Consider the following 21,782-nt stretch of genomic DNA (forward strand, 5'->3'; position numbering starts at 1 on the left):
GTTTCGGTTTGCTGTGGTGACAAACTGTGCGCCTTCTTCTACCCGATCCTTAGTGGTAGGTAGGAAGGTAGGTATGTAGGCGAAGTACTAATGTATGTTGAGGTGGAAAAAAAGGCGAAAGATGCACCTGCATGCGTTTTACAGTCGTCCATGTCAGGAGGGAGATGGTGGAGGGGTAGCACTGTACTTAGCAGCACTGATAGCGTCGTCTGGCCCAATGACGGCTGCTACCTTACCTAAGATGGGTTTAGTCGCCTTTGGAGGTAAGGTACAGATAGGTAGGTACCTTGTCTTAGCACTGCGTATTGAACTCGTACCTGACAGCGGCCTGACCTTCCATTACGCCATGTGGCCGTACGGATACCGGTACTAATACCTGGACTTCCATTGAGATTGGCTTCCAGGGACACCCACCTCAGGACGAATGGGCAAGAGGACGTGGACAAGTGGGTGACAAGATAGAATACCGGCCAACAAAAAATCATATTACTTACTTACGACCTGTTTATAATTCTTAGCTTTCGTATTCTTCTTTTTATCCTTTCTATCTATATCTCTACTATTATTTCTATTCTCTCTATATTCACTAGAGATTACTCCCTAAATAGTAAAGATTAAAGAACAGTAGGAAAAGAGCTAGGATTATAGAGCGGCCAACGACTATGTCACCCACTTGGGTGGAGTGGACGGGAAAGTGAGACGATTCTGTCTCATAAGAGGGCGACAGACCGGGCACTGCCCACAGTCCACAAGCCGAACACCTACTCTAAACACGCAAGAGGTAGTACCACTCGAGGTACCTATAAATCTACCTGGAATAAGGTAATTCACATCATCATTTACCGTACCACCCAAAGGGCCCAAAGGCGCAAGAGGGATACTGTTATAAGCTCTGTAGTCTAGATCCGGTCTGCACGCAACGCAACGCAACGCAACGCAGCGAATGTCACGTCTCAGCGGCACTTCCGAGGCGAATGGGGTTGGTGTGCGCCGAACGGGATGGGATGCCAAGGTTCTCAAAAAGCTAAGGTGCGGGTAGGCGGTCGTAGCTTCGGTATTTTTAAGTTAATCATTCACCTTACTATACGTACCTATCGAGCCTGGGCAGATGGTGTGGGGCAGCACGTCTGAAGCCGAGCATTATCCAGTGAACTTCGTTCTGTCCCTGACTGCGGTAACAAAGTGCCCATGGTCATGGTGCCAAAGCACCTTAGCCTGGACGTCAACCTAATGTGAGCGCCGGCGGGGATGCCGGGTTGCCCTAGGTTGGTATTTCTGTGCTTATGGTGGTTTACCTTGAGCTTTGGCAACATAATCTGGAGCTCCGGCAGTATAACATCAGCCATTTGCCGCTTTATGACTTGGGCCGATACATACATCGTCTATATTGAGTTAATCGGCCAAACATAATATAGGAATATTTCAGGTTACTGTGCCTCATCGTTCAATACTGCTAGAAGCTAGCTGAAAGTGATAACCAAGGATTGCTGCCACAATGGTATTGCCATACGTAACACCTATGGCACTACCCGCGCTACCTAGCAGGAATTAATTTCTTTGGAATAACACGCCACATCTCTGACGACGCGTCTACAATGCCCGCCCATTTACACTATTCATACGCTATGCGGCTGATACCGATGAGCCTTCAACCCTCCTGCTTTCGTCGTGAAAAGAAAGTCATCTATGCGCCTCCTCGGCCGGTACATCTATATCCGACAGCAACAGCCCTCGGAACATCAGTAATTGTTGCGGCCGCCGCCATATCTGCCACCTCCACCTCCACCTCCGCCGCCGCCTCCGCCGCCGCCGCCGCCCCGTCCACCACCATAGCCGCCGCGGCCCTGGTAGCCGCCGCGGCCTCCTTGCCGACCTCCATCGGGATAGCTGTACTGAGAATGTGGCCCTGGCGGGAGGGGGGCGTAGTTGTGGTGCTGATTGTAGCCTCCTCCGCGGTAGGAACCGTTGGATGCTCGCCCGTCGTTTCCATACCCTGATGGAGGAGGTGGCGGCGGGAGACCCATGCCGAACCCAGGGTGCCCTGGAGGGGGGGGTTGCCATGAGGATTGGATGGGCGGTGGACCCGACGACTGGAATCCCTGCCGACCGTAACCACCATTACTGCCGTAAGAGGGCGGTCCTCGGTCTTGGCGACCTTGTCCGCCATCAGGAGCGTAACTGAATTGGCCCCCCCTCCGACCGCCGTTGTGGTGTCCGCCGCCACGTTGAAAGGGGACTCCGCCGTAGCCACGCCCGCCTCGCGCTGACTTCCCCTTCAAAGTCTCGATGTCGTTGCGATCTAGAGCTGGAGCCGGAGGCTTGGCACCACGCAGTAGCATCGACTTGTGAGGATGCGAGCTTTCTGGGAACGTGTACCATACTCTGCTTCATTGTTAGTCCCAGCAATTAGCTGTCAACCACATTTGTGAGATCAACTTACCTCAGAGACCTATCGTAGTCCAGATTTGGCATTCCTCCGCGCTCCAGGGGATACACTAACTCTCCGTGAGGCAGATAATCAGGTATCTTCTCAATGTTGCCAGCCAAACCGTCACTTGTCCGGGGACTGAGCTTGAGCGTCGGCGCTCCCTGCTTCTTCGAGTAGAAACCAGTAGTGATCTCATCATATAGTTCGTGGTGAGCATCTGATAAGAGCAGCACGTCCCTTCCGACACCATTTCGCGCCTGATCTGCCTCGCTCAGGAGAGGGTACTTCGTCTCGATGGCAGCGAGCAGTCTTGGCATTTCGATAAACGGCAGCAGTGCCACTCCCTGCCATGCCATCTTCTTTCCGTTCAGATCAATTTCAAAATCTGACGGGTAAAAGTCGATAACATCGCTGTCCTCATTCAGCATAAGCTCATGGAAGACTTCGGGTAAAGCGTGGCGAGAGGCTGCAGGAAGCACACTCATCAACTGCTCAAATGGCTTTGAAATCCGCCCCTTTTCGAAATGAACATCCATCTTGTCAAGATCGACAAAGTCTGCAGCAAAGGGCGCGTAATGGTATGGGTAATACCATTCCCATGAGGGACAGCCCTGGAAGTAGTATAGCAAAACCCACGACAGGCCCTCCACGTAAGCCTGCGCAACCTTGTGCCGAAACTCGAGATCGCTCCGATCAACATGAAACTTCTGTTCGTAGTATCTATCGGCGTAGCCCTCTTCCCACATTCTGACATGATCCACCGCGGCCTCCTCGGCAGCGGACGACGTGCCGGGGCCCTTTGCGCTGGCCGCGACGGATTCGGCCTTTGCTACAGTGTCATCTTCGGCTTTGCGTTTTCCCAGCACAGTACTTTCATCGGTCGGCTTGGGGACTTCGTCCTTCGTGACCTTCGCCGAGTCATCTTCCTGACTTATCTCATTCTTGGGCATCAAACCTTTCAGTTGGTCCCGTATAGCGCTTGCGGCGCTCTTGTTGGCAGTGTTGGCGTTCATGTTAGAAGACCGACCCACTACTTTGTCGTGAGTGACGCCATTTGGTCCTCCTGCCACCGCAAACAAGCTCAATCCAGCAGATGCATCGTCGACTTGCTTCGGCTTGGCAAACTTGGGGTTACGCTGCTCCTCTTGAAGCTTTCTCCGCTTGAAGCTGGCCTCTCTACGATCCTCGGTCTCCTTTCTCCTCTTGAAGATCGCATCCTCTTGCTTTGCTAGGCCATTGAGAATGTACTGCGCTCGACCCAAGTCGACGTGACCGTCCTTGGTGACATAACCGCCCATGAATGGCAAGTTATCTTTCCAAATGGCTGTCAGGGTGTCGATTCCGTTCTCTCGGATCTCCAGTGCCGGTAAGTGAGGCAGAAAGTCGTTGCCAACGAAACAGCACATAAATACCCAGTCATCAAGGGCCCTCTCTAGGTCGAAGCGGAAGGGCAGACCTGGGACATTAAGCTCTACTGCCAAGTACTCCCGCAGAATGGGAACGTGGAGCCAGATGAAGGGCTTCAAAATGGGACTCTTTTCCTGCTCGTCGAATTCGCCGACCTTCTCCTTGGCCTGCCCACGACAAGCGCGAGCCTCGTGACCCTTTTGTCCACAAAGCTTGCACATCTTGGCTTTGCTATCTTGAAAGAAGACATCCTCACGCAGAACTCGGAAGTGAGGCTCGTGAGTTGCGAGACCAAGCATGATCAAGTCGGCATCGAGGCCATAGATGACGTGTCGGGTATTCGGGTCGTAGTCGGGAGAGATGCGCTGGGATCTCACGAATGACATGATTTTATGTTCTCCCTCGCCGGGGACTGTCGCATCGGAGATGATGATCTTGAGTTTTGCCCAGGCTGGGTCCGTATTAAGCTTGTACGCGCACCAGTATCTTAAGCTTGAGGCCAAGATGTCCATGAAGGGAGTGCCGGGAGTAATGGAATTGGAGTCAAAAGCCTTCTTGGTGACGCCCTCGAGTGTGTCATCGGGTACTGCGCCACCATTCTGCTGCTTTAACAACTTCAATAGCTCTTGCTTATCCTCTTCCTTCTCCTGGGCTTCCTGCGCAGACCGGAAGCGACGAGATCGCTGTTGATTCATCTTTGCACGTGGCGCGACGCCGTCTACGCAAAAATCATCTTGTTCAGTAACGGTATCGACGGATGAAATCAATGATATGGGAAGAGGGGGAGAGGGGGGAGAGAACCAACCAACAGCAATCATCAGCAGCTTCCGCGGCCGAACCATATTGACAACACGATCCGTATACCTGAAAACTTCAAGCATCATCTCCTCCTCGTCCTTGGGGGCGGGGCGATCCTCGGGGTGGGAACATGGATGGACGATACCGTTCATGTCAAGATACAGGTTGTCGAGCTCCTCGCCATTCGGATTAGGCCCGGTTGTGTCGACGGGGATTTCTGATCCATCATCCATCTTGACGGGTTGCTCCTCGATGACTGGGGAGATGATCTTGGGGTACTTGTTTGACAGCCATCGGAAAGCCGCCGGGATACCCATCTTGAATAATGTTCAGATACACGAAGTATCTGCAATAAGGCGGGTTTAGAGCTTATGGATTGATTTCGGGGCGATGGTCGTCGCGCAAAGGGTGACGAGAGCAGGTAGCTCTCGTGTCGCAGAAGAAGATTATATTGAGAAGACTGTGACGCATGGATGCTGGAGCTTGGCCGTAAACCGAGTGAGGGAGAGAAAAGTTGTTATGCTGTAGCATGCGATGGTTCGGAGTCGCGGAATCGAGATGGAAGACGAATGTGGTGCAGTAATTAGAATGAAAATTCGAGACTCCCTGGCGCAATAGACAAAAGCGCGCCTACTATGGGTTTGTGCTGCATCAATTTCTCTCCGACGTGGAAAGAGACAAGGTACTGTAATGCATTCGGACAGGGTGCCGTTGCGCAAACAATGAACACAGGCTTTGGGAGGGTCATGGTCGGGTGTGATACCTTAAATTCAAGGTCATTACTAAGGTAGGTTCTCAGTCTGAGGTTTCTGGGCGAGCATCACTTTTGCGGTTGCCGCCGAGGTACGTAGGTACATCCGCACGGTGGATACCTCAGGTATATAGTGACCTCACCTAAGGTACCTTAGTACTAGGCATTCGGTTCCAGTACTACCCGCGACTCCTGACTAACTCGAGCTCCCCCGAGGGTTATGGCTAGATACGTAACACGATGTTCTGCTGCTTCGGTATTCCCGATACTTCGCTAAGCAGTCTTCTGCTATTCCAGTGACGAGAGCATGTGATTGTATTATTGCATATAAGCAGTATATCTTTGTATCAATTCAATGAGCTCCCAAAGTACACCTTTCGTAAACATTCCTCATACGTGCCTGTAGATGTAGAAAGTGCTAGGCTTCTTGTCGCGCGACGAAATAAAGCTCTCCACAACAGCAGCCCAACCTGGTTGTCCCAATGCTTCGTTCTACTTCTACATGACCCATCTGTCTACAGCTTGTTGTCTCTAACGTTGCACTTCTCTCTTTCTTCCTCATCGTCTGTCTTAGCTCCCGATGGCCGGCACTTAAAACGACAGCATGTTTTCTATTTCCACTGCACCGGCGAAGCAGTCGGTCGGTGAGACCATCACTGTCCTGAGCGGTCGGCTGAGCTCAGCCACGCTTCTTGAAGATCGTCGTGCTGCTATACTCGGCTTGCGCAGCTTCGCAAAGGACTTCCCTGCCTCTGTCGCCTCTGGAGCTCTTCGCAGTCTGATAGGCAGCCTGAGCAAAGATGCCGAAGATGTCGACACTGTCAAGGTCGTCCTCGAGACCCTGCTCATGCTTTTCAGTCCTAACGAAGACAGTCCGGAGGCCTCGGAGGAGATTGCTCTGTGGCTTGCTGACGAATTCACACAGCGCCAGGAGAACATCACTCTCCTTCTAGATTTCCTCGACTCCACCGACTTCTACTCGAGGCTGTACTCTCTCCAGCTGCTAGCTGCCATTCTTTCTGCCCGAACCGAGCGCACAGAAGAATGCATTTTCACTGCCCCTCTGGGAATATCTCGCCTTGTCACTGTGCTAGACGATAGCCGCGAGGCCGTCAGAAACGAAGCTATTACACTCCTCACCTTTCTTACACCCTCGTCGACCGATATTCAGAAACTCGTGGCATTTGAGAATGCCTTTGATCGACTCTTTGGCATCATTTCTGCAGAAGGTTCCCTTCCCGAAGGGGATCGTGTCGTGGAGGACTGCCTGATTCTAGTCGCAAACTTGCTCAGGAGGAACCCATCAAATCAGTCCCTGTTCCGCGAATCGGGCGGTATCCATCGTTTGTCTGTTTTACTAGAGGGTGCAGAGAAGGCTCAGCGGGTGGAAGCAGAGATTGCAGCGTGGGCGCAGGCCCAGCGTGACCGGAACATATACGCGCTTCTGGCCGTCGTTCGTCTGTTTCTAGTAGCAGGGGCTGTGGGGACGCCGCAGAACCAGCTTGCCTTTTGGCAACATGGCTTGCTGTTCCACGCCCTACAACTGGCCTTCAGCCATGTAGCCCAGCTTCCAATCAAGGCCGAGGTTGGTTGTCTCCCATCGTTGATCTTTGTGCTATCATGTTAAGAAGGTGCCTGCAGGCTCTAGCAACCTGCGCCGACATCATTAAGGGCAACCCGAGCCTCCAAGAAGGATTCGCGCAGCTTGAAGTCCCGTCTCCTCTCGAATCGCCTTCATCAGCCGGATCAGGACAAACCAATGGCGTCGTCAAGGTTTACGTGATTGATGGTCTCTTGGACCTCACCCTCAGCGTTCAGGATCTCGAGGCGTTCGATTTACGTTTAGCCGCGTGCGATTGTCTTAAGGCTTACTTCTACAATCATGCAGACATTCGCTTACATTTCCTGCGGAGAGCGATTGAGGGACATGGCATGGGAGCTGACGAGACGGCCAATGTCCTTACGGTGCTTTTGCGGCCTTCTTCAGACGCGGCCGTCGCTAATCCTTACCGAAGTTGGTTTGCCTCCACAATCATGATGCACCTGGTTTTTGATAACTCAGAGGCCAAAAACCTGGTCATGGCTGTCTCAGAAGGCGATGCTGAAAGCGGAGAGGAAGTTGTCACGAGCATCCAGATCATTGCTGCTCATTTGATATCCGGCTTGAACCGGGACGAGGATAGCCGGGTTGTCGTTGGCTACCTTATGCTGCTCCTTTGCTGGCTGTTTGAGGACCTGGATGCGGTCAACGACTTTCTTGGAGAAGGGGCGAACACTCAAAGCCTTATACAGGCAGTGAATCATCCATACGCAACTGGCGACCTTGTCCAGGGTCTTTGCGCGATGCTGCTGGGCGTTCTATATGAGTTTTCGACAAAGGACTCACCAATTCCCCGAGCTGACCTTCATTCCATTCTTATTTCCCGGATGGGCCGCGAACGATACATCGACAAGCTATCTAAGTTGAGAAGCGACCCGCTGGTTAGGGATTTTGAGGTTATTCCCCAGAATCTTAGTAATTCCGGATTGGGTAGTCTGCCAGACGTTTACTTTGACTCGACATTTATCGACTTCTTCAAGGACAACTATAGCCGAATATTGCGTGGCATCGATCGAGATCCCGGCTTGGAAATTTCTGTAGTCAAGAATGGTGTCCAGACAGGGGTGTCCAGAGAGCTCGTGGACTCACTGCGAAGCCAATTAGCCGAAAAGCAGCAAGCTTTGCAGGAGGCTCAAGTCAACTTGGAGACGGTCAGTCGACATCTCGGCCAGGAACAAGCCGATCATCGGCGAACTCGAGAGACCACTGCCGTGGAATTGGCCAGAATCAATCAAGTCAACGAAGGAATGCAAAGGCAACACGATGCAGAGCTACGGTAAGTCTCGACAATGAGTTTCCAGTGATGTCACTCACGAATCAATCATTTAGGAATCTGCAAAGTAAAATCACAAGCCTTCAGGAGGAACACAAAAAACAGATTGAGCAGACAAACCGCAATATTGAATCTCAAAAAGCGGCTCTGGAACAGCAATACAGCAAGCGATTAGAAGAGGAACAGCGAAGGGCAGCCACTCACGTCGCAGCTCTCGAGCAACAGAACAAGAGGCAAATGGAGGAAGTACAAAGAAACACAGCTTCCCGGGTTAGGGCGCTCGAGGGGGAGCTTGAAAAACAGGCTGAGCAAGCACGGCAGACCGCCAAAGCCCAGGCCGCCTCGCAGTCCGAGGAGCATCGCAAGCAGCTAGAGCAGGTACGCAAGACAGCCGAGTCGGACGCCGATCGTGTTCGCCACCGGGCGGAGGCGGACATGGCAGATCTCAAGGCCACCATAAGTCGTCTTGAGGTTGATCTCATGAAGGTGACTAAGTACCCACGATACTGCTTGAATGTGAGGCTGACTCTTTCACAGGCCAAGAAGACCAAGGCGCAAGAGATTCAAGCCATTCGGGAGCAGCTTGAGAAGAAGGAGCATGACCAGGAGAATCTTGCCACTAAAGCAAACGCTCGTGTGGAGCAGCTCGAGAAGAACCTACGTGAGGCGCAAGTGAGGTTTACCCAGGTACGAGAGTTTACTGCCGAAACCTTGACATTGAGAGACATACATGTATTCTGACGTTGTTCTCAGCACGACGTTACTATCAAGAAGGCTCAGGAGGATAGAAAGGCAACTCAGAACGAGCTTGATGATTTGCTCATGGTGTTTGGCGACCTAGAGGAGAAGGCAGCCAGGTACAAGGTGAGTCAGAAGCAAAGACATGAGCAAGCCTCTCGGACTAACGTAGTGCACAAAAGGCAAAACTCAAGGAGCTGGGAGAAGCAGTGTCTGATGGCGAAGAAGATGAAGATGAAGACAGCGAGGAGGAGGAGGATGATGAAGAAGAAGAAGAAGACGGACACGAAGACGACGACGATAACAACGACGACAAAGAAGACACCAAAAGCGATGATACAAAAAGCACGTCAAACGTATGATTCGTTGGCAGAATGCTTGTAAATCCTTCATCATGATCAGCTGCATGCACACGCGTGGCTTAGAGGGCATCGATACTTGAGAGTTCTATCTACTCCAAGGCTGAAGCTTTTTTCAAGTTGAGATTTAACTAAGCATCCACCTAGCTTGTTTGCCTCTGCCTGCTTGTGCGCATCCTGGCCCTCCTTTGCAGTATCATGACATCTCATGGAAGATGGTACCACACTAGCGGAACTTGCGATTAACGTGCTGGCATATGGACAATCACCTAGCCGCGATCTAGCACGCGCCGCAAGAGGGAGGACATTATGTAGGCAGGATGAGAAGTCCATCTCGAGGATAAAGCCTCTGAACATTTAGCATCAGTCTCTGGCCTTTGTTCAAGGGTGACCTGGGTGTCGGCGATGAGGCTCAAAATCGCGGGGTTGGAGGCTGGTACTGATTCATCTGAGTTTCCACATTTGCGTCCTGTTGTCCTGGCCTGGTACTGTCCAAGTATTGCTGATAGTCAGCGCCCGGGGATTATTCTCGGGTGCCTTGAAGACAATGCGCCCAGAAATCTCGGTGCCGGCCGTGACACTAGCATTCCCCTCAAGATACTTATTCATCAGGAAACCCTGCTTCCAGTGAGTGTCAGGACCTGCAGGGCCGGTGGTGAAGGCCACCTCGCCAGGTCTAGTAACAATGGTCTCGCCGGCCTTGACCGGTAGATCTGCCGGGATCGAGTCGTTTCGAGAAGTCGTGAAGAACATGTCAAACCAGGTCAAAAAACCGTCAAGTGACGGAATGTCCTTGGTCACCTTTGACTTCCACTGGGCCTCAAAATCTAGGTCCTCGATCTTGACGGTGTGTAGGTCAATGTATGAGATCTGTGAGGGGGTACCGCAGATGCAGTCCTCTGGCATGATCTCAATGCGAGCCTCATCGTAGATGCCCTCTTTCATTGACTTCATGTCAAAGCCATAGACGTCATCCCAGAAGGTAACAAAGTCGGTGATGTACTCTGGATCCGAGACGGGCGCCACCCAGATAGTGGAGATGCTCGGGGCGATGAGGCCGTCGGGCTTCAGGAAACGGTCTCTGGCAACGAGAACGCTGTTCATCATGGCCTCGTAAAGCAGGCAGTAGCCCATCCATTCGCTGATGATGATGTCAACTTGATCGACAGGAAGACTGATATCCTCGACCCTGCCTCTGATACAGGTAACCTTTTCGGTGAGGCCGTTGTTGAAGACGTTCTCGCGGGCCTTGTCGATGATATCGGACTTGTCAACGGCAAAGACCTGCTTCGCACCGGCCTTGGCACAGAACATGCTCAAAATGCCTGTCGTAGAAATCACGGTTTAGATATGAAGGGTCATAAAGCTGGCAGTCGCTTTTGGTGCGAGACGTACCGGTACCACAGCCAATATCTAGCACGATCTTGTCCTTGAACAGAGACTTGTTGTTGTAGACGAAATCGCGGTAAGAGTCTGTTCTAACTTTGTCCTTCAGCATCGTCTCGTGGATATCTGGGAAGGCACGTTAGCATACTAAGCAGCCGAAGTTCAGGATGAGCGTCGGCTACCGTTAGAGGCATATGATTCCCAGTAGTACTGAGACTCATCCTTCCGAACACCCTTATCGTCCGGATCACGAGGCTTCTCGCCCTGGGTTGGAACGGGCGTGTCTTCTCCCCAGCGCTGGTCAAGAGTCTGCTCAACAGCATTGCGGTACTTTGCGAACTGGGACTGAAGCTGTGCCAACTCTTCTTCAAGCTGAGCTTCCCGAGAGGCACCCCCTTGTGGCGCTTGCTGAAGCTGCCCTGACGTTTCGTCGTCAAGATCCAGCTCCGTCAGAGCCATGATCAAGGCGTCGTCTTCAATTACAGGCTTCATGTAGCGCTCGTCAGCAATGTCGTCGACAGAGATAGTCTCGGGCAGAGCAGAGCCATCGTGAATATGTTGACGAACTATGTATGGGTCAGCAACCCTCAATCTTTAAGGAGGAGGTGATTGTTGACTCGATGTGAAGCATCTGCACTATGTATCAGGTCCTGGACTTACTGTAGTTGACAAGCTTGACGGTGCCAAAGAAGTCAAGACCAAGCCGACGGCGGATGGCGAGGAAGTCAAAGTTGTGCTTTGTGCGGCAGTGACGCAGCATGGCATCGACGTCAGGAAAGACAGTATCGTCAAGCAAGGAAATGAAGGATTGCGCCTCCTCTTCTTCGGGCTCCGCGTCGTCCCAGTCAGACTCATCAGACGAGACATCGGAACCGGCGCGAGCACCGTTCTTGAGATCGTCTTGGGTCATGTTGGAAGGCTGAGTCGATATTTGCTCCTGGGACTTCTTCTCTTCCTTTCTCACCTTCAGATCGACCTGAATGGTTCGTGCTCCTTGACAAACAAAACAAGTGCAAGTGTGCAGGCCCCGGGCTTCCTCGTCGATGAGTTATTTTCTTCGGGTATTCTTGGTGGCAATGCCTTGCTCAAGTTGATGTCACCTTGGAGTTGGGTGAGAGATTGAGTGAAGGGTTGGATATTTTCCTCCTTCTCTAAGCTTGTGGGACTGTGCTGGGGCCCAATAAAATAATTTGGAACCGTGGAAGGGTCCGGCAGGCACGCCGGCCGGCACCTACTGCATTCGCCGTCCAATGAAGCTGGGTGGACTACCTCCGTCCATGGGTGCCTTAGTTACCCTCTACCTAGGTGCCTATATTTACATTGGATTGGAAGGTTACCCTTGATAAAGTAGGTGAGTAGGTAGGAAGAGACGTTGTTAGACGCCGCCTTTTTCGATTTATCCCCCCCCCCCCCCAACCCTTTTATTTTGTCGTAGGTCTTTCTTCCCTGATTTCTTCTTTTGATTGAAATTTGGTCAAATATTTTGCGTGCCCTTTCCTACCCCTCTGTGACTGCCTATTACCCCTCTACCCCTCCATTACCCCTCAAGTGGGTCACATTATGACCTGCCGCCCAAGTGAACAACGTTTAGATGTTCGTTATTACTGCTATCAGCAGTATGATCGCTAGTATCCTGTCCTTCTTCTACATCTTCATTTCTTCTTCATGATATATCTGCAACAGCCTAAGTAAGAGATCAAAAGGATAAAACAAGCCATAGGAAGCGTAGTGGTAACAGGACAGGAGGGGAATTGAGGCGTTGGCTGACCTAACATTTTGGCACCCACAGCCTCCTCTCATCGTACTGTCTAATGTGATGATCAAATACGACACATAACAGCACCACAACCGCCAAATTGACTTCATTAGCCCAATGGAGAAAGAGAGAAAGGAAGGAGGGGGGGGCGGGGGGGTTGACCCAGACGAGAACAAAAACCCACGGGTTGAATTTCTAAAGCATGTACATCCCTGGAGAGAAATACAAAAATAGTGCATTCGTCTGCCTCCTACTTGCCATGACGACCACCTCGATATGGAAAATGTTGCTCGTGCCATTCTCTGCTGTTATCCAGGACTTCCTTCAATGCCCCAGTCTCTCGCTCGGCCTCCTCTATTCCTGTTCCTCATTCCAATCATTTTGGCCTCAGACACCTCGTATACCTTAGCCATGCGCACGTCGTTTCACACCTGCGCTTCTAGTAGTGAGGAACACCAATGCTTTGCAAAATGAGGTTGACGATGCTGAGAAATCCTTCACCGAGTATAAAGCCCTAGAACACAGCTTGCGTCAGCTACCATCCCTATTCGCGTGTGGGCACCGTCCAGTACTCACTGATGCCAGCACAATCAATGGCGTGCTCGACTCGCCTCGTCTGGAGACCCAGTACCAGCTCAAAAGGCCGCCAACAGTGCGGGCCAGGGTGAATGATGGGACGTTATACATTCCTACCATCTCTAGGTCAGTCTTGGCCCGAACCTCTGATTTAGGGTAGATAATATTTTCAAGTCACACTTACCAACCGCCACGGCAATGCCTCCCGGCACAAGGGAACGCCAAGGCTTGCCAGTTACCATGGTCCTCACAATTGTCGTCAAGGCAAATATAATACCGAAGCCCATTGCCCACTCACGAGCCATGGGCGGCAAGCCTTTGCCCGTCACTAGCCTGGCTGTGAAGATCCATACGTATCCCGTTGGGACCTGGAAGAGATCTCCCGGGATCGTATAGACTCTGATATCGATCAGTCTCTGGAAAATCAATGGTATTGGCATTGTGACTCACGCCGTGTAGAGCTGGTACACGAAGGCACTGACCACAGCGCCTGCTGTTGCTCCAATCACTTGGCCCCAGAACTGGGCTCGAGGCGCGGCTCCTAAGAGGTGGCCTGTCTTGAGATCCTGCATCAAATCACCCGCTTGAAGAGCCCCCTAAGTCCGGCAAGTCAGCATCAATTCCAGTCAAATTAGTAGCGTAGCATCGAATGACATACGGCCTCGGACTAGAAAGCTCAGTTAGCGATTGCTTTGACTACGAAGTTGGAGGTTAGTAGACCACTTACCACTGCACCCGCAACTAAGTTGATAAGCACACTGGACTTGTGTGACTGGGGAATAATGAGTGCGAAGAACAATTGCGCAAGCTTGCTGATGCCGGATACGGGGTTCAAATCCGTCTCACCGAGTGCTCGGACACCCATGATGCTGAGCAGTAGAGCCATTAGAACAGCAACGATCGTGGCGTAGAGGGGAACCAGGTCGCCGAAGACAATGTGTATAGTGGTGATGCAGAGCAGTATGGATAAGACCAGTCCCACGGCAACAAGCTTGTTGTCGATTTGTTGGTCTTCTGGTGCGTCTGCTTCGTCGGCGCGACCATCGCTGGCACTCGACGTCGAAAACCGACGGCGGACCATAGAGGGTTGCGCCTCATCAGACAGAAGCCGGGAGGTACTCGTCGCCTCTCCATCCTCATCGGTGTTCAGAGCAGTATACGTTGGGGCGGAATGTCGGCTGGCCCCAAAGTGCTTCTGCCAACCTAGCACACTTTGCTGCCACATACCTTTCACACCTTCATTGGCGACGTGCTGGGCCAAGGGCCGGAAAGCAATGTAACTGAGGCTGACAATGGCATCCGCTAGCATAATTGCCAGGGAGATCCACACTATCCAGCCCTTGCTGCCTGTCTCCCAGTCGTCGATGGAACCGGGTGCCCATCCCCGATACTTGGCTAGCGGAGAGAGAAACCCCCATCCTATCGCGGCTCCCAGCAGCATGTGCAAAGTCGTCTCAGGGCCCATGATAATGCCCTGGCCAATATAGGCCGGGCTTGGGTTCAGTGTCCAAAGCCAAGTGCCTGCGGCACCGGTGCCAAATATAGGGATACTTCGCATTGCGGGCAAAAAGTAGGAAGACAAAGTGTACAAGCCCGATATTCCAAAGCATATGAGAAGTAGTCTCACATTTCGGGCCCAATCGTCCTGGGAGCGACTCTCGAGGCTCTCATGATTGGCATTTTCGGGATCTGTAACGTTGTGGCTACGGTCAGACTCCAGTGTCAAATCCGGCTTCGAGTCATGATCCGGTACGAGACTCGCGAAGCCCCCTGATACGGCGTCTGGGCCGGCCTTCCGCGTCTGACCATGAAGGACCCCGATGAGAACGGCAGTACTGAACCCGCTAGGGAAACGGAGCCTTTCTCGGATGATAACTTGTCGGCGACTGGCATTGGAGGTTAGACTGAAGGTCGATGAGCAAGTTTCCTGCAGCCAACTCACAGTGGGACAGCAAAGACAACACCAAAGTAACAGAGGCCAAGAGACCATATGATCAACTTCCACAGGGAGATGTTGAGAGGCCCCTGTTCCTCAGGAGCCAAGAGATAGTTCATGGCGGGAATCTAAAGGAGGAAAAGTGACAGGTCAGCCATTGACCTCGTCTGGTTCATCGCATCAAGTTGCGGAGAGAAGTAACAATGCCCGGGGCATGGGGGACATACTACACCGACAAATCCGCAGCCAAGTGGCATAATGGCCATGCTTCCAGCCACAGTCTGCACGAGGACATTCTCTACAGGACTGAATGGGAATCGCAGGTGCCGAGACAGGACCTTGAATATGCCGAAACCCATCAGGCTAGCCGGCATAGTCATGGTGCTCACCCAACCCGTCTGCAATCCAAAATACATATTGGAGAAGCAAATGACCAAGCCGACCAGCAGGCCAACTGCAACACCACGAAATGTGAAGCTGCGGCCGTGGATGACAGGCCCTCGCTCGGGAGCATTCTCAGGGTGAGAGGCATAAGGAAGTGGGGTGTGGCTACTGCTGCTGACAGTATTGTGAACGTCGCCATCGGCATCGTCGCGGTATCCCCGATCAGGCGCCATGATCAATGCCGTACACTCTGACTGGGCAGTATCGTAATGTGAGAATGTCGATTAGAATGTCTAGAAGCGAGGGATTCGAAGGCGATTTACAATCTTGCTACTATACGCGTCAAGGGCGTGCTGGTCAACCTGGCATTTATGTCGTTACTCGTCCAGCGGACGTGTGCATGAGAGTGCCTGTGGAGAACTAGAGCTGCAGGGCGAGGGTGAGTTGAGGTGGCGTTGGTTTGTTGTTCCAGCTTCCTTTCGCTCAAACAAAAGTTGAGAGGGAACTTCGTGCGCAATGAAACAACATAGAGGCTGGTGATCAATTACATAAGACAACAAGCGTATGGACATAAAAGGCGACGTTCCCCTCACCGCTGCATGCATGAAGTCGAGATACGGGATCCGTAATTGAATCGTTATCTTCTGGACCCCCCTGCACGATGAAGGACTGCCTTACCAACTACTGCGTAATGACAATGTTCCAATGAACATTGGATCGGGGGCTGCGCGACTCGCCTTTGTACGGAGTACCTAAGGTACCTAATCAATGGAACATCAAATAACCAGCCAACAAAGACCACTAGGCCAGTCCCGGTGCTGGTCCGGACGGAGTTCGGCAACAATTGCGGATGACGTGCTCAGACGGGACTGGAGAAATAGTGACTCTGCTTAGTAAGCGACAAGCCCCTCTACTCATGTGGCCGTCGCTGAGTTCTGATCCCCAATCTGTGAGTGATCACATCACCTTGAAAGTCTTGAAAACATCATCTCCCCCCGCATACATTCATATTTTACGAGATAATAGCTGCATATCGTACATCATGTCCTATTGCATTGAAGTGGAAGCGGTTTCTTTTGTGCTCCTCTAATTAGAACCCGAAACTATCAAGCAGCGAGCTTGAGTCCGGTTCCTGAAAAACCGTTGGAGTTGACTGTCTTCCCTGTCCGCTTGATATCATCTCGGAATGAAGCTTTGACACGGGCAGATCTGCAACTACGAGCGAGCTGCGTCGGCGCAGTAGCTTCAGCGAGTTGACCTCACCGCCCAATCCATTCGTAATAGGCGGGGCTGGTCTCAGAAACTCCCAGTTGCGTACTATTGTCATGTCAGATCCATTGAATCGTGCGCATACCGTCGCGGGAAAATTAGTTACCTAAGTCTAGGCCGAGAAGGTCGCAACCCATGCGGTCGTAAAGCTTGGCACTATGGAGGACGAACTCCCATTCGACGCGCGGTGTAACCTTTGAGGCTCCGCGAAGGGTCTGGAGTGTTTTCTGCCGCAGCTGTGAGTACAGTACGACTAACGCCGGATCGTCCGTGAGGAACAATTTCGACTGCATGTTTGGAGAGCACGGCGTCTCGACCAGGGTGTAAACCGGTGACTATAACACCAAGGATACGTTAGGTACTGGCAAAAAAAAAAAAAGGCATATCATCTGAGAGCCAAGCAGCAGAACTTACAATCAGGGCCCGGACCGCCATATCCTTACGATTCAGCATCCAGAAGGCCCAGGATGCGAGCCAGCGGTTGCCCTCCTTGGCAGCCACAGCTAGTACCTCTTCTTCTAGGAGCCTTTTCAATACTAGACCTCGGTCTCCCTCGTAGACACGCGCGATAGCTACTGCGAGCTGAAGGTCCTTAAGTTGATTCAAACAGACATTGACAGCATCTTGCAGGTGGTCTGCAAGTAAGAAAAATGCTGCGGCATACTCTGTGTGCCCGTATGTCAGCCCTCGAAATTTCTCGTTACACTTCACGACTCACCAAAACGTCGCTTGCTTAGCAGTGCGTAAGCATTTTTCAGCGCCGTTGTCCTCCATTTCGGGTCTTCAAAGTTGTTAGACAGCAACTTCTGCGTTGCCCCCTGCTCTCTATTCCAGTGAGCCATTCGCCACAGTCCCTGGAGGACTGTCTTTTTCTTGAGAGCCAGGTAATAGATGCTACAGTCGACTGGATTTTTCATCTCGCTCTTGGTGTATTCGTTCCTTGCAACAACCTCAAATTGAGCAAGCTACGTTTATCGTTAGCTGACCTGGACTGCTCGGCGGTGCAAAAAGGGCCTGCGTACCAAGGCGTTCCGATCGGTGAGCCACATAAACATGCCGCTCTCCCGCGCATCCGCCCAGCGTAGTGCACCGTGGCATTGTTTGGAGACGAAATCAGTGAGGATATCCTGGCTGGTCGAGTGGTAGGCCCAGTTGATCTCTCGCCAGGACATCTGAATCTCACTTGTCCGGCCCTTGCGAAGCCCATGTTGGCGGAAAAAGAGCATAAAACGCGCACCATTCTCGTCTAGGGATCTGCGCTGTTTCTCGACGATCCCCACGCATTCAACGATATCAGCCAGCTGTATTTGCTCATGGCCCGATAGCTGTTGGAGGCCAACTTCGGTAAGACGACCATTGATGGCAAGTGCGGTGTCTTCGCTGAAAGGCTCTTCTGAGTCGTCTGTTTCGTCAGCAGATACTTGTAGGCTGAAGTGAGACCCTACTTGGGGCTCTGATGCTTGCGTCGGTGAGGCCTGGTGACCGAGTTAGCCTCTGCTCCACCTTTGGTTCAAGTGACGGTTAACGTAATAACCAAATGCCTTACCCCGGGTGAGTAGAAAACCGCTGGTTCGAGTCCCAGGTAGTCATCGATAGTCTCACCTGCAATGAGGAACTTGAGAGTCTTGTGCAGTGACATCAGAATCGTTCGGACTATAGTGCTCTTCCCTGCAAGGATACATTGGCTCAGGAACTGAGGGTGGAAAACCGGCAAAGGGCCATTAAACCTCTGAACAGCGTCAAAAAGGTCCCAGACGCCGTTCTTCCTGTGCGGTAGTTGCAGGCTGTTGATCAAGGAGCCGGAGAGGTCGTACTCCCTCCCGTGAACGAACATCTGATTACCTGACCCGATGACGAGATGTCCATCGCCTAGCCAGGTTGAATCTCCTATTGGGTGAGGAGTGAATTCGCGAATGCTGATCTCCCGGACTGCGGCCCAGGCCGGTCCCTTATTCAAGTAGTCAAACCGCATCTGGCTGAGCAGAACTACTTTCGCCTGGAAGCCAACGGCGAGGATAGATTGTGAATCAGGCGTCGAAGTCCAGTCGAGGTCTTGTATCGTATTGTGTCTTCCATAGTCCCGTGTAAACTCAAGTCGAGCACCACCGATGTCCCAAATAAACAGCTGAGATCTTGTGGAATCCACGATTGCAGCCTTCTTCAGAGTACTGCCACTGACGAGAGCCGGTTCAACAAGGCCTGTCTCTGCTGAGGAGGTTGAGAGCCATCCGACGCTTTTCCCCGTATTGCCGACTTTCGCTGTCCAAAAGTCTACCCGTCCTGCGTGAGTGTACGACACTGCAATGTCTCTGGCAAATACATCGAGAAAGCCAGATGTGGCGGGCGTAGATCCTGCTGGGTCGACAGGGAGCATATAGGCGATCCCCTCGGCGTCTTTCAGTTTGAATCTGCAAAACTCGCTGATCGAAGTCTCCTCTTGGCCATTGGCATATGCATTGGCACCTTGACTGGAGTATCGAGGTAAATTAACTTCCCAAACAAGCCCTTCCTCTTCGGATGTAACAGTTGCAATGTGAGCAACGGCATACTCCTCAACTCGATGTCGAGGCAGAATCAATAAGCACAAGGGCTTTCCTGAGATGTCGTACGACTGACTCGCGAGCAATATGGCTTTCTGATGCCGGCAGTCCCATAGCGATATTTTCCCGTGCTCTAGGAATATGACAAAACGGCCTTTGCGCAAAACACATATCCGATGAATATGAGCGTTTCCCTGGATGACACTCTGGCGCGACAAGCTGGTCTGACTGGTTTCGGAATGCGTCCAGACAATGCTTTCGCCTTCCTCGGTTCTAGAAACAACAGCGCGACCGCTGAAATTGCGAACCATTTTTTGGATAGGCGATGAATGGCCGGCCCAGATACAGCGCCGAGCAAGACGGCTCGACTTGTTCCTTCCGCTTAGAAACTCTGCTAAGTCGGCGTCGTATACTTGGATCTGGCCGTCAAAGTCATGAATAAGCACATGTAGTCGCCCAGTGGCTCGGTCGCAATAGCTTTGTATGCTGACGTACTGATCAGACCTGAAATCAAGAGTGTGTGACTTGAAGCCTGTCACTCTGATGGCATCGTGGGACTTTCTCGCCTTGGAGCCCACGTCCTCAAAAGCAAATACCATCATGTTTCCAATAGCGTCAGAGGCAACACATAGCTCAGCGCTGTTATTGGCCAGAGAAATGAGGCGTTCGAGAGCAGCATCGCGCGGTATATCCTTCACGGAACACCGCTGAACGGCCAGCTCTGTAGCAGCAGACACCTCTCTTCCATCGATAACGAAAGTGACCAGCGGCGCTGTAGGGTATGCGGAACCAAGTCCAAGGTCTCGAAAGGACGAAGCCAAGTCGACGGACCCCCAAAGGTTCATGTGTCGAAGGGCATGCGTATCAGTGCCAGTCCATACTCGGACAACATTATCGGCGCATGTTGTAAAGAGAACGTTCTCTACAGTTTGATCGGTATGTAGCGGTTTTCGCCAACGTAGGCTCGTGACTAGGTCTGGGTGGCGTAAGTAGGTCAGGTCGAAGCGCACATCTTCAGCACCATATGTCAAGCGGCGCCAGACTTTGACGAGACAATCATGCGCGCCTACGCATGCTATGTATGCCGAATCGTATGATATCTCTGCTAGTTTCACAGAATTCGGAAGGTGTTTAGTCCATAACAGTTCCGGCTCGTCGGCGGTTGAGTACAAGTATAAGGCGGAATGGGCAACCAGGAGTTCCTCGTTGCCGCCCCAGCTTAGAGAGATCCCCTTGGTGGCATGTTGGTAGTCATGAATTGGGCACGATGATTGTAGACCCCACTGATACGCAGGAGTGTCGTCAGCGTTTGCTCGCAAGGCAGTACAGGCGACAGGTGCGGAAGGGGTGACGGAATGGAAGATGGAACCCGAGGGCAAAGACTACGTCGTTTGGGTAAGGAGGGCGAACTCACCTTTAGCGCATTTTCGGACTGGCCAAAAGGTCTATAGACTCTAATGACGGATTCGGTGCAAGTCGCAATCTTGCCCGAGGATTCATCGAAGGCTGCGGCCTGCAGATGGCTTGGATCGTCGTCGTATATTGTCTGAATGATTGTGTCGGCATCGCCAAGGATCGTAAACGCGCTGCCGGTTATGTAGACCTGGGGGCGACCAGAAGTTAGCACTATGGTAGCGGTAATGATAGAAGGTCATCAAAGCATGATCGAGTGGCTCACATTGAAGTGCCTCGAGTCCCAAAAGCCCGTCGCGAGAGCTTGAAGCCCAGACCTTGGCCTACCTGGGAGGACTGCTCTCATCCTACTAGCAAGAAAGCCACAGCAGCATTGCTTAGGCGGACGTGATGCCGGGTCTGCTTGGTCGATAGTTGTCAAGTATTGCGGGTTGGGCTTCAGTCAAAGTCTGAGACGTGGTAGGTCTTCCCAGAGGCTCCTCGTCTGGTTTGGGGTGATAATTGAGCTCTGTCATAGACCGAGTTCGGTCAATGCAAGTGTTGTGAGGAGCTTAAACTTGGACCATGTCATGGCAAGGTTCCCAAGCCACACGAGGGTAACGTATCCGTACTAATACCGTAGATATGCGCATTGCGCACTGCAGTGGATGGTCAACCCAGGGGTGTGGGGTCGGTCGGTACCTTATGTCCCCAACTTGGTGACAAAGACCCGGACATGATGGTTTGCCGCTCAGTCCGGTACCTCAGCTCTCTCCATCTTTTTTTATACTACTACCACCGCTTGTTATTTTGGTTTGTTTTAAACATCCCTTTAGAAGATACGTTTGTAAGGGCGCGGATATGCATTCATGGGCACGTGTTATAGAAGGAGGCCACTTTGGCATTGACCGGCATCTTGTTTTGTCACCCAGTTGGTCCCTTTGCATCTGTACCCGTACTCCTTGAGGTATTATCATGTAGGTAGGTAGCAAGGTGCCTGCATGTGAGCCTGCGGCCTGCCTGACTGAATATCGCATCTTACCTTGGGCCGATGTTGCGCATTTGTCCCACAAAGGTACTAGGAAAACAAACACTGATTTCTAGCCCATGCCGAAAGTCTTCGTTTGTGATACAAAACTGCCTCGTCTGGGTATACTGGGTAAAGGTTTCCAAACACATGAATGATATC

At 51.9% G+C, this 21,782-nt stretch overlaps 5 protein-coding genes across 5 annotated transcripts; 1 reads left to right on the plus strand and 4 right to left on the minus strand.

The window, feature by feature from the left end:
* Positions 1-1,739: 1,739 nt before the first annotated feature.
* Positions 1,740-4,950, minus strand: CPAR01_06125 (XRN 5'-3' exonuclease; the record flags this gene model as incomplete). Its single annotated transcript, XM_060490399.1, has 2 exons — positions 1,740-2,382; positions 2,441-4,950. The coding sequence occupies 2 exons, from the start codon at positions 4,948-4,950 to the stop codon at positions 1,740-1,742; spliced, it is 3,153 nt and encodes a 1,050-aa protein (XP_060351865.1).
* A 1,038-nt stretch (positions 4,951-5,988) lies between these two features.
* On the plus strand, positions 5,989-9,357 carry CPAR01_06126 (uncharacterized protein; the record flags this gene model as incomplete). Its single annotated transcript, XM_060490400.1, has 6 exons — positions 5,989-6,969; positions 7,026-8,260; positions 8,314-8,743; positions 8,795-8,944; positions 9,011-9,121; positions 9,178-9,357. The coding sequence occupies 6 exons, from the start codon at positions 5,989-5,991 to the stop codon at positions 9,355-9,357; spliced, it is 3,087 nt and encodes a 1,028-aa protein (XP_060351866.1).
* Positions 9,358-9,798: 441 nt separating this feature from the next.
* CPAR01_06127 (methyltransferase domain-containing protein) lies at positions 9,799-11,650 on the minus strand (the record flags this gene model as incomplete). Its single annotated transcript, XM_060490401.1, has 4 exons — positions 9,799-10,679; positions 10,750-10,866; positions 10,923-11,306; positions 11,401-11,650. 4 exons carry the CDS (start codon positions 11,648-11,650, stop codon positions 9,799-9,801), a joined length of 1,632 nt encoding a protein of 543 aa, XP_060351867.1.
* A 1,285-nt stretch (positions 11,651-12,935) lies between these two features.
* On the minus strand, positions 12,936-15,625 carry CPAR01_06128 (OPT oligopeptide transporter; the record flags this gene model as incomplete). Its single annotated transcript, XM_060490402.1, has 8 exons — positions 12,936-13,010; positions 13,073-13,185; positions 13,257-13,471; positions 13,523-13,668; positions 13,731-13,739; positions 13,800-14,958; positions 15,015-15,136; positions 15,236-15,625. The coding sequence occupies 8 exons, from the start codon at positions 15,623-15,625 to the stop codon at positions 12,936-12,938; spliced, it is 2,229 nt and encodes a 742-aa protein (XP_060351868.1).
* Positions 15,626-16,482: 857 nt separating this feature from the next.
* CPAR01_06129 (WD repeat domain-containing protein) lies at positions 16,483-21,371 on the minus strand (the record flags this gene model as incomplete). Its single annotated transcript, XM_060490403.1, has 8 exons — positions 16,483-16,709; positions 16,768-16,996; positions 17,076-17,326; positions 17,380-17,626; positions 17,684-18,136; positions 18,208-20,484; positions 20,616-20,804; positions 21,357-21,371. The coding sequence occupies 8 exons, from the start codon at positions 21,369-21,371 to the stop codon at positions 16,483-16,485; spliced, it is 3,888 nt and encodes a 1,295-aa protein (XP_060351869.1).
* Positions 21,372-21,782: the final 411 nt, after the last annotated feature.

Source organism: Colletotrichum paranaense (genome assembly GCF_030867605.1).
Source record: "Colletotrichum paranaense strain IMI 384185 chromosome Unknown Scaffold_4.1, whole genome shotgun sequence".
In the NCBI taxonomy this organism is placed as follows: domain Eukaryota; kingdom Fungi; phylum Ascomycota; class Sordariomycetes; order Glomerellales; family Glomerellaceae; genus Colletotrichum; species Colletotrichum paranaense.